Below are 12,481 nucleotides of genomic sequence, written 5' to 3'. Positions count from 1 at the left end.
TCATATTTTGTAAGTGCCTGGTATTGCAGTTTATCTACTGCATGACTGAGATTGATCTCAAACACATAGTTCATCTGATTGCCAGTTAATTATGTATCATAAGTAAATCAATAAGCTGCTTTGATAGTAATTTGGTTTAAACTACGTGAACTGAGCAGTTTGGTGCTGCAATAGCACCAATTTGCCATTACCCTCAGCCTTCTTTTATTATTTATCATTATAGCTATACAGATGCTCATCTGCACTGGTTAGCTGTTGGCTCCGTTCCTGGGAGGCTCTGTTTTGCTTCAATTACTTCCCTCTAAGGTAAACCTGTTGTAAAGGGTGCTATTGCTAACTTGTATGGATAGGAGCCAGCTATTGCTCAGTATTCACTGGGCTCTATATGGTGCCTTCTGTAGTCCAAAGAGATGAATTTGTTTGTTTATTTGTTTTTCCAGTTCAGAGTGTTAAACATAAGGTGAGAGCTGTACTGAAGCTTACTTGGATGTTCTCATGCCTGAAACTATGGCTTTTTTGAGCATTTCCTGGAATTCAGCGTGACTATTTATGAGGTGGCTGAAAGTGCAAGACAGAGCTAGAGGACTGCACAGGGCAGGAGATGTCAACATTTTTTAAGTCTTATCCACAGTGGCTATTGAGGGTGGTTCCAGCAGTGAACTGACTCCAGAACAACATCCAGGATTTCTGCTGGAACAAACTATCCGGTTTACTCCAAAGCCAATCCCAGTAGTAACAACCATTAATGAAACTTGGGTGATCAGGGAACAAAAATTGGCTAGTGTATGAAAGAAGTTAAGGTTTCTGACAGTATAGAGGTTCTCTAAATTACCAAGCTGCCATGCATGTGTCTTCTCTAGATCATATACAAGATTTCCTTTTTTTCTGTGTATGTTAATCTTTTTTTTCTGTGTACTTTGTAGCCAGCAGGTCAAGGAAGGTGATTCTGCCCCTCTACTCTGCTCTGGTGAGACCCCATCTGGAGTACTGCATCCAGCTCTGGAACCCTCAGCACAGGAAAGACATGGACCTGTTGGAGGGGGTCCAGAGGAGGGCCACAAAAATGATCAGGGGATGGAACACCTCTCCTATGAAAAAAGGCTGAGAGAGCTGGGGTTGTTCAGCCTGGAGAAGAGAAGGCTCCGGGGAGACCTTATTGCAGCCTTCCAGTACTTAAAGGGAGCTTATAAGAAAGATGGGGACAGACTTTTTAGCAAGGACTCTTGCAATAGATCAAGGGGTAATGGTTTTAAACTAAAAGAGGGTAGATTTAGACTACATATATCTACAGTTTTTTATAATGACGGTGGTGAAACACTGGAACAGGTTGCCCAGAGAGGTGATAGATGCCCCATCCCTGGAAACATTCAAGGTCAGGTTGGATGGGGCTCTGAGCAATCTGATCTAGTTGAAGATGTCCCTGCTCATTGCAGGCGGGTTGGAGTAGATGACCTTTAAAGGTCCCTTCCAACTCAAACTATTCTATGATTCTATGAGGCTATGACTCTATGAATCAGTGATAAAATATCTGCACTGTAAATGTCAGAAAATAAAGTCAGTAAGCAGCAGGGAAGTAATGAGGTGCAACACAGGAGTGTTCTTGGGAGAATAATCCCCTAAATATTCCCAAAAAGGCAGCAGCCTCTTGCGCTGTCTGCTTGACCCCATGGGTTGTAGCAACAGGTGTGAATATCAGGGTAACAGACTGGCAAGGCGAGGAGCTTGTGGGATGATGAAATTTATCTTCTGTGTGATAACTTTGGCTCTTCCTTATATTTGAAGCCGTGCAGGCTTCAGAATAGATTGCTTTAGGTTCTTCTCTTTATTTCAAACCGTAACTGAATCAGCAATTTCAGAAGTTAACTACACTGAAAACATGCCAGAAATTAAGTGATGCAAAATAAGTACTGAAAAACTACCAGATGGTGTTACAATCTGGATTTTTTCTATTCAGAAATGCACATGTAAATCAAAGTACTGTAACTGCAAATTAGCCTATGAGGCTGAATGTTCTGGAACACATTAAAATTCACAGGAGTGAAAAGAGGCAAATAATATTGTTAACACTTACAAGAACTGGATGAGAAGAGAATTTTAGTGTGATTTATACATTTAATTATCTCATCAGTCATTAGCCAGTGTATTTCATATTCCTCTGGTGAAGTAATTAACCAAGCTCCACCTTTACTCAACAATTATGCTGTTATAGAATCACAAAATCACAGAACAGTCAAGGCTGGAAGGGACCTCTGGAGGTCCCTGCTCAAGCAGGGCCACCTACAGCTAGTTGCCCAGGATCTTGTCTAGACAGTTTTGAATATCTTCAAGGATGGAGACTCACAGCCTCTCTGGGCAACGTGTGCCAGTGCTCAGTCACCCTCACAGTTAAAAAGTGTTTCCTGATGTTCAGAGGGAAAACTCTGTGTTTCAGTTTGTGCCCATTGCCTCTGATCCTGTCACTGGCCACCACTGAGAAGAACCTGTCTCTGCCCTCTTTGCATCCTCCCTTCAGGTATTTATATACATTGATAAGATCCCCCCTGAGCCTTCTCTCCTCTGGGCTGAACAGTCCCACCGCTCTCAGCTTTTCAGCATAGGAGAGATGCTCCAGTCTTTTCGCTACCCTTGTGGCCCTTCATTGAAGTCTCTAGCAGCTCCTTATCACTCTTGTACTGGGAAGCCCAGAACTAGACACAGTACTCCAGGTGTGGCCTCACCAGTGCTGAACAGAGGGGAAGGATCTCCTCCCTGGACCTGCTGGCAGTACTTTGCCTAATGCAGCCCAGGACTCCGTTAGCCTTCTTTATGGCAAGGGCACACTGGCTCATGTTCAACTTGGTGTCCACCAGGACCCCCAAGGCTTTTTCTGCCAAGCTGCTTTCCAGCTGGTTGGCCCCCAGAATGTACTGGTGCCTGGGGTTGTTCCTCCCCAGGCGTAGGACTTTGCACTTCCCCTTGTTGGACTTTATGAGGTTACTTAATGTTATTTAATTAATTATGATTTCTCTGTCCAGAATGTTGTGTTGCCAGCTAAACAGAACATATATATTTCTTAGGAACTGAAACAGTTCATTTCAGTTTCAGTATATTATTGTGCGAATAAAACTAAAAATCATAATCCCTTTGCAGTTTATCAAACATATATACAATGATGAACTCTCGGAATATATTAAAATGACTGAAAATATGAATTTCTGCAATAGATACACTAAGGCTCCTAAAATCAGTTGCCTTGTTTTCTGTTTTAAAAAGTAGTGGATTTTTTTCTTTTTTTTTACAAACAGCTAACTTCTGTCTGTTCCATTGAAGCAATCTAAAATGAAAAGTAACTTTTGATGCACATCTGCAATATAGACACTGAAAAATTCAGCTGTTCATTCTGCATAGCCTGCCTGCCTCTTACTTTGGTATTCTAATTTTCTCAAAAAACCCCACCATGATGACAACCTCATTACTATGCTAGGTTGATGACTCTGATGAGACATACTTTTTTGTTGTTGTTCCTATTTATATATTCCTTTATTCTTTCCCTGCTAAATCTTCCAAAAAGGGTAAAAAAAGGAAAACAGAGATGGTCATTGGTACACAGTGTTGACCTAAAGCTAATGGAATTTTACTTGTTTATTAGTGCATTTTACAATTAAGGTAAATTATGCTATAATTGTTTCCCATTGCTAGCTAGAGAATGACTGGGAAAACACTGGATTATACCAACACATATTTTTATGTTTAAAAAAAAAAAGCCTACGTGTTCATTTTTTGGAAAAAAATGGACTCCAGAGATTATAAGAAAGATTACTAAAATATATTTCATGGAACTGAGTAAACATCACATTACAATCATTATCTCAGTAAAATTACTCACAATATTTGAAAACACTGGAATTGTGTGGCTGAGGCAGAACTGTTACTTAAATAGTGCAGGCAAGATTTCAGAAGACAGTTTTAGATGTCTGAATAAAAGTGGTAGGCAGACAGCTGCTTGGAATGTCAGAGGCAAAATTTATTTTGGCTTATCATCCTCCCGAGGTATTTTAAGGCTATGACTACATGATTCTTCAACTTAACATAACAAATGTCCTCATGGAAAACATACAGGTGAAAACAAACTAGCACTAAAGGCAGAAGAAACTCATACAGAGGACTGGTGAGGACAGATATATGATGTTATCAATAAAAAGAGTAGGACTGCAAAACGGACAGTCCATTTCTCACTTCTCAGTTCATCTTTTGTAAACATCTACTTATCTCATGAGTAATAACAGCACATTTATGTTCCTGCTTCACAGGGGCAGCTCCTGGAGTCAGACTGGGGCTGTGGGTGCCCCTGGCCTGTGGTCTCAGCTACTGGAGACAGTGGGGTCTTTAACCTCCAGCTACTGGGGCTGCGTCCCGAAAACCAGCTATGGGGGAGGACCAGCGTGAGTGAGGAGGGCAGAGGGGCTGGTACCTGGGGATCCGCGAATGTGCGTGTGCTTGTGAACCTGGAGAGTTGGTGTGTGTGCTGCACCAGTGACCTTCTGCCTCTGCCAGCCCAAGATGAGGAGGGGATGTGGCTGCCTGTGCCTGTGTCTGGTGTGGGTCCTCAATCTGTGTGCTGCTGGGGGCAGCGCCTTGCCTGTGGCCGTCTGTGTGACCGGCCATGGCCATGTTCTCTGTGTGTCTGTGTGTTTGTGCCTGTCTCTGGGACACATGCTTACCTTCGCTACTGGTTGACCCTGCTAATGGGAAAAAGGCAGATGCATCCCTCAGCCCAAGCAGAGACCCTGAGTCCCTGGGGGCATCATGCTGGGCTCCAGCAGCCGGGAAGGAGGGTCCTGGGCTGGGGCGGCTGGAGCCAGTGCCCATTCCTAATTTTCCTTAACAGTTTGCAAGCATGCGACTACTTACTTGAATTCTAATATCTGAATAGGAATAAGAAAATGTAGCAAGTTCTTCTTAAAAAAAAAAACCTTAACAAAAATATATTATGAAGACAATCTATCATTAATAGATTGTCATGGCAGGAAGCCCTAGCCATGAATCCATTTGCATGCTGGATTAAGGAATGGCTTAAGTACAACAGATAGGGTGGGGTATTTTACCATGCTACAGTCTCAAACTTTTAAGAGAACACCTCAATAATTCACATTACTTGTATATATGAGTATATATACAAATACATCTATGTATACTTACAAAGCATGTATATTTATATAAAATATTTCAAAAGGCATACCAGGGAGAAATGTTCTGTAATAAACACATTGGACATTTTTTTTTTCCTTTTCTTTGAAGAAAATACTATACTTTCTTAAGTAGGTTTTTGCTGTTTGTCTATTATACAAATACAAGGACTACAAGGACTCACATTCTGAAAACCAAACTCAGTTACTGTGCATTGAATATTTTGAATGAAAATGTAAGTAAGATGAAGATAAAATGTTTTCTTAAGATAGCTATGTACATCAAATTAATAGATAATGAACGCTGTCAAATGTTTTATGTATGTGAAGACAAAGTGGTTTGTAGTAATTTCCACAACTTGCAAAGTGCCACAAAATAATCTTGATGGATTTTACTTTTTTTTTTAATAATTCCTACTAAACTGAAGATGAAGGAGATAGACAGATAGATTTTCAAGTTATAGACATCTCAGACACATATCTTAAAGAGCAAGAAGAATTACCTAAGAGGAAAAACGTGATCTTTCCCTATTCCTGCCTTTATTTACAGTATTTACAATAGGTTGTCCAATATTTCTTTCACTATTTAAAAAAGTATGCCTATACGAGAATGAAAAATATAGGATTAAAATAAATAAGGTTTAAGTGAAGTATGCTGTGAGAAACGTCTTGCTAGAAACTAAAAAAAAAAAAAAAAGCCCAGAAAAACAAGGACATCTTTGAAGTTCACCAGAGCAAAAGAGTAACTTCACGTAGCCATGTTAGATGACATTCCAGTGAAATAATGATATGTAAGTAATAAACCACATGTGATAAACCATATTTGTAAATTAATAAGCATTATTACAAATGATTGAAAACCATTAAAGAAAAGGCAAAATATGCAACATGGGAGTTTAAAGAACAATGATTGGAGACCTCATAATGTCACATTTCGAAAGATTCATTTTTAAATACATCTCTGTTGATATCAAAAATCTTTCTTAAAAATATCTAAATAATAATGAAAAGGCTTTTAATATTGCTTGATACAGACTAATGATGTACCTCACCTATGTAGCATCACCGCAATTTTTGTGATAGGTTTTATATCTAATCACAAGATTAATGACAAACACACATTTAATATCATTGTTTCAGTAAATCAACTTTTCCCTCTGTTAATGACCTGTCACATTTTTATGTCACATTCTTGCTCATGTATTTTTAAATTTCTTTTTCCCTTGTATTTACTTAAAGACTGTGATCCAGTAAATAATGAACTAATCTAGCACTTTGATGAACTAATCTAGGACTATTCCAAAAGTAATATATACCAATGTTTTTGGATCATGGTTACCCCGACACTTTTGTTTTCTTTAGTTTTCTTTTTCTGCAGATTCTCCTTGTCCCTTATTATTCTACCTGCTAGGTAGTGAGACAGGTTAGAACACCTCGTGAGAGATCAGTCAGCATTCTGCCATCAATATAATCCTACTCAATTATTTATACAAGTCTCCTCTCACTGTGCAAGCATATTTTCCTCATCATAATCTTCCATGGCACTATCTAACACAGACCGCATATATCACATTCTATCACATGGTTTTTGTTCTGCATTTGGGATTCCAAGACAGCTGCAAGAAGTCAGTGTTTTACCATTCTTACAAATTGTTGTATGGTCACTTCTTGCATTTACTCATTTATTTCAGTCTAGTATCCTCCTTTATATGTGCACCTAGACAGCTTTTGTATACTACTAGATTATTAAATCCTGCTAATCCAAATTACAGAAGTCAGTGTGACGGTATGAATGGATAAGGTGAATGGAACACTGTCAGAAGCATATACCTCTAATCTATTAATACATCTCATTCTATTAATGTAAACATATAGAAAGAATCTGTTTCTGATGTGTGCCTTTCAAATTAAATTAATAAATAAACAAAGGTGTGTGGAAACAGAGATTTAAATGAGGTTTTGTACATTTAGGAAATTAAAATTACAAAATGTTCTAACTTTGTTCCTTTTAATTCTATCCAGTTAGTACTATGCTGCATTAACTTTTCACGTCAGGCATAATTCCAGTCACTGATTCTTTCAGTTTAATTATCACCTCTTTTTTATGGGAAGGAAAAAAACTATAGAAGAAATTCAAAACAAACTTGATTTAGCATGCTAGGCTACTTTTTATGTGATGGGCCACATAACCTTCAAATACTTTCATAACACTAGCACTTGCCCACTGTTTTATCTGCTAGCTAATAAATTGCTAATTTGCTTAGCTCATCTAGTTCTTATATGTAACTGTTTCATATTTGGTAGCAAACACCAGGAGACATTAAAAATACATCATTGTGAATTGCAATCATCCATGTCAGCATTTCAGTGGAGAAAGTTGTGGGGAAAAAAAAAAAAAAAATTATTGAGGAGAAATAATACAGTATCAGCACCATCTCACGGCCCAAATATTGAGGCGTGCTTTAGGAAATCACAGTGACTCTTCAAAACTTGCAAACTCAGGCGTCCTGAACTGACATGAGGAAGAAAAGCCTTGCTGGTCCTAAAAACTAGACAAGGACACAGCAGCATCACAAGAGGGATGAGCTGAGCAGATGCAAGTCGAGGCTGCACAGCTGCAGATCCTGAGTTATTGGGAATACACGTTACATTGGCTGTAACAAAGGCTCCTACTATGCAGATGCTGCTCTGCCATACCAGGCCCCTTCTCAAAGCAGTTTTTATCTATCATCTGCTGTAAATGTATATAAGCCCTGGTACTTTTGGTTTCAGTCAGAGTTTGTACCGACAGAGGCTGAAATAAACCGCTTCTGCCTGACCTGAATCTGCAAAACAGGCCGCGTGTTGATGCTGCGACGGTGCTACGCTCTGTGCTCTCTTCCTAAATATTTCTGTATTTGATGCGCTATGTGAACCAGGAACCAATCTGTATAGTAAGCTAGGACAAATACAGCTGCACCTAAATTGGGTTTATGGTCATTTCCACTGCCTGAATACTTAAAGTGTTTGTCGCTATTTGTCCTAAGAGGAAATTTATATTTCAGATATTTTATGATCCAAAGGCAATGTTCTGTGTAAAACCATGCCTAACATTTAGCTACACAAACATTTATAAATGTTAAAAGGACAAAAATAATCCACAGCTATAATAAGAAAACATACTTATTGGTTCTTTCCTCAACATTTTTCTATTCTCTCCACATTTCTTTTTCACACAAGCACAGATGTCATACATCTTTCTCATTGGTAAAAAATGGCATTTTATGGGAAAAATGGCATTTTATGGGAAAAAAATGCCATGTCCTTTTGCAGATGATTTTGTCACAGCTATTTAGTAAAACAACTGCAATAACTACACCTAGAAATAGAGTTGTGAAATACTGAAGCTCTAATTTAATACTATATTTTTTTTTTTAAGAAGTAGTTTATTTTATATTAGAACTAATGTTTCTGAAGGTATATTTTTCCGTCCATAAATATGGACATGAAAATGTAAGATACTGTGGAATTGTTAGTGAATTTAAAGAAAAAATCATAATAAAAACCTTTCTGAGTATATAGTCTTATAACACAGGTAGATTTTACTTCAAATATTTTATTTCATTCCATTCAATAAATCAGTGGATTAGACCACTTAGCAGAAATAAAAACACATCATCATCATTCCTATTCCCAACAAATAACAATAAAATACTTCAATAAAATTTCCACTGCTTCCTACTTTTCTTCACAGTAAGATGGGGATAATTTCACCTTCCTTTAGCTGTTGACAAAGTAGTAATCTAGTTTAAACTAGTTGTCTAGGCTTTTTCTTTAGACAATCAATACATTTCTGCATCAGAAGAATATGAATCATCCATAATATTTCAGAAAACTACTTAAGGACTGAATACACTGCATATTAAACTGCCTTTTTTAATTGATTAGAAAAGGTGCTTACATATTTGACTTAGTTATAAATGAACCATAATTTCTAGAAAGCTAAAACTAAGGTAAATTAATGTCACTCTAGATTTTTTGTTAAAATTCTTTTTGGAAATTATAATCATTTTGAACAAAGAATGAACTCAAAACTCAGTTTCTTTTGTCTAACAGTATTGTATTTTTCATTAAATATTGGTAGACATTCATTGCACCAAAAATCTTGGCAGCATTTCTTGACTGACTTAGACACCCCCAGCCCAGTCTTGAAATAGAAAGTTATTTCACTGTTTTCTAATAAAGAAAATGCAAAAAATAACTTTTATAAAGTAACAAATATCCTCTAATACCTTTGTTGTTATCCATTCCTCCAACAGCATAAAGTGTCCCAACTGTAGATTTTCTAGGTTTAGTTCTTGGACTTTGCATGAGAGTTCTTCTCTCTGGTAAAAGATGGTATTTCATGGCTTCCAGAATAAGCTTCTGGCATTCTAGGTCATCCTTAAAAAGCGCATGGTTTTCTAGGTCAGCCAATATCTGTGAATGACACGATCATGAATCAAAAATGCTAGAAATTCCTAGAAAAGCAATACCATGCAATGAGAGAAGATCACAAAACAGATGTCATAAGTATATCACTTCATTGTAGAATACAGGGGTTTGCAGGGCTATTTTTTTTGGAAGAGGGACAGGAAAATAAGTATTTAGTTGATTTTTAAAAGACTACAGGCAACTTTTAGATCACTGTTTCACTATCACCTACTCTCTTACTGAAGACACTGAAGAAAATTAAGTATTCTCTTGTAGGCTACAGCCTGACTTATTTTTAATGGTTTCCAACATAACACTGAAAGGATCCAGATGGCATCTCTTTGCAAGCATCTTGAATGTGCAGTCATATAACATAATAACATTCTACAGTATTTTATGTAATACGTTCCAGGAACATCCCTTATTTTTAAAACCAAACCAAACAACAACAAAAAAATAACAACAAACCCAACAAAAAAACCAAACCAAAACAAAAACAAAACCAAAAGAACTTGCTTGTGCAAGTTTTGAATCTATTGGTTTGCTGTATTATTGGCAAAATTAACGATTAATAATCCAGGTAATGTAACGATCTTTACAATTGGCATAAAAACTATAATAGTAGTTACCAAAACAGATGCTTAGTGCATACAGCTGAAAGAATATTCTACTATGTTTCCAAGGAAGAAGGCTACAAGTTGTGAATGTTAAGTGTTTGATTCACTTGCCTGTACGTACATACGTACTAGCTTTTGAGATGCTGTAAATCACCCTGTAAGTTTTCAAGATCCCATTGGACTAAGCAACCTGGTTTAACCTCACAGCTGACCCAGCTTTGAGCAGGAGGTTGGACTAGATACTTGCTGAGGTCTACTCCCACCTGAATCATTCTGTGATTCTGTGATCTTGCTGATGTCAGGCTAGAAGAGTGGAATGCTTATGCAGATTTTGTGCCGTATCTGCCAGACTCATGTAGATATCTCAGATACCCTAAGGCATCTGAAGTCGATTGAACTCTCAATGTTTATGGTTAGGCAATTGAGTGTTATGCGTAGATGCTGATCCCTATATTCTGCTGACTATCAAATTAGAGCAGGTTTTAATTGCATATGGCAGCATATCTGTACAGTCTGGTAGATTTCTAGATCTGATAGAACACCTATCTGGGAGACCCAATCATTTTCAGAGAAGTGGCTGAAGGCCAGGAAGCAGGAGAATTTAGTTCCCAGAGTCTATGAGGAGATACCTCCCTCACAGATATATGCAAATGTATGTAAACTGCTTTGCAGTTGCCTGAACACAGGCAGCTAGATTCCTTTTAAGGACTCTCAGCTCTTTCATCTGGACTTCAATGGCTGCTGAAGAATGCATGAATGTCCTTTGTCAATCTGTCAGCCTTTTGCAGATAACACATGTTCTGTGACATCTAAAATATTAATCGCTTGTACATGTAGACAGCAGGCTCCTGCTTCTGATTTTAGGTGTCAGTCATGAAATTAATCTATTCAGGTCCAAAGAAAGGCATTACACACTGCAGTATCTCAACTAGTGATCCAGAACTCTTATTTTACATGGCTGATGACCTAACAGACAATAGACCTGCTTATTAAAAGAAATTAATAAGGAGGTTCATCTAGCCTGACAAAATATGTCTCCAACCGTGGCCATAAGTCAATGCCTAGGGAGCAAGCCATAAGACTGCTTTCAAATATATAGTAATTCCCTTTAATATTCCCCCAATGTCCAACTTTCAGATCAGGGACATTCTAAGGTGGATGTCTTTTCTATGCATTTTTTAATTCTCAGGGACCTTATCTTCCATGAACTAGTTCAATCTTCCTTTGAACTCATGTAAATTTGTTGCATCTACAGTATGTTTTCACAACAAATTTGGCCTATTATTAGCTTTATATGAAGGCTGACCTCCCTCTGTTTTGAACCTGGCTCTTGTTGCTTCATTTGCTTTCACTCAATTTGTTTCATTCATTTCTTTCATTCGGTACCCTTCAATTCTTCTATTGAAAGAGAAAATGAATAATTGAGCCCTACTATACCAAGTTCCTTTAATGTTCTAGACTTCAGTCATATTCTCCATTAGTTGACTGTCTTCTAGACTGAGGAACCTTAGCTTAGCTAATCTTTGCTTATATGAAAGAAGATTCATATCTTTTATCTCCCTTGTTGGCTGTTTCTGAACCTTTCAGTTGTGTTAGATTCTTTTTGGGAAGGGAGCAGAACTGCACACAGTATTCAAGATACTGGTAAACCGTGAACTACTATGGTAGTATGTGCTCTGCTTTGTTATCTTTTTCTTTCCTAATAACTTGTAAATTTTGATTTTGTCTTTTTGACTACCACAGAGCTTCAAGCTGACTTTTCCAGAAATTCGTATTTCATAGACCCAAAATTTCACTCCTGAATGGAAGTGGCCAACACAAAACCTACGATTTTAAATTTGAAATTTAAGGTTGGCTTTTTTCTATTTGCTTATTTATTTACTATTAATGTTTGTTCTCCAGGTGCATTATATTAAATTTATCTATATTAAAATTGTAGAAATGCAGTTATTGGGAATTTTGAGTGGGTCAAATGCTACTCACATCTTGTGTATTGAAAATTAAAGTATCATCTTTAATATATGCACAAAAGCTATGGGGTAATGCAGAAAGTTTACTATAGGATTAGCAAGATTTGTGCTATTAATAATCATGGACTTGTAGAGTGAAGGAGGATTTCATTTGTCATTGGTCTCTAACTTAGGTACCTGTAGTCCATGGGGAAGTTGGTATAACTGGAAAGTTTGATTCTATTATTACATTGCAGAGCAAACTCTAAGTTGAGGAGACTATGCATTGCAGTGGAAG

At 37.4% G+C, this 12,481-nt stretch overlaps 1 protein-coding gene across 2 annotated transcripts in view; it reads right to left on the bottom strand.

Annotated features, from left to right (window-relative positions):
- Positions 1–12,481, bottom strand: part of KLHL1 (kelch like family member 1) — a 249,394-nt gene that overhangs the window by 67,197 nt on the left and 169,716 nt on the right. For both annotated transcript variants that reach the window (XM_072854161.1, XM_072854170.1), the window contains one exon: positions 9,437–9,623. In XM_072854161.1, the coding sequence (XP_072710262.1) occupies positions 9,437–9,623 (187 nt within the window). The remainder of the gene's footprint in view (positions 1–9,436; positions 9,624–12,481) is intronic.

Source organism: Ciconia boyciana, chromosome 1 (assembly GCF_034638445.1).
Source record: "Ciconia boyciana chromosome 1, ASM3463844v1, whole genome shotgun sequence".
Lineage (NCBI taxonomy): Eukaryota > Metazoa > Chordata > Aves > Ciconiiformes > Ciconiidae > Ciconia > Ciconia boyciana.
The sequence above is the reverse complement of the archived record's forward strand: the minus strand, read 5'-3'. Positions and strand labels throughout refer to the sequence as shown.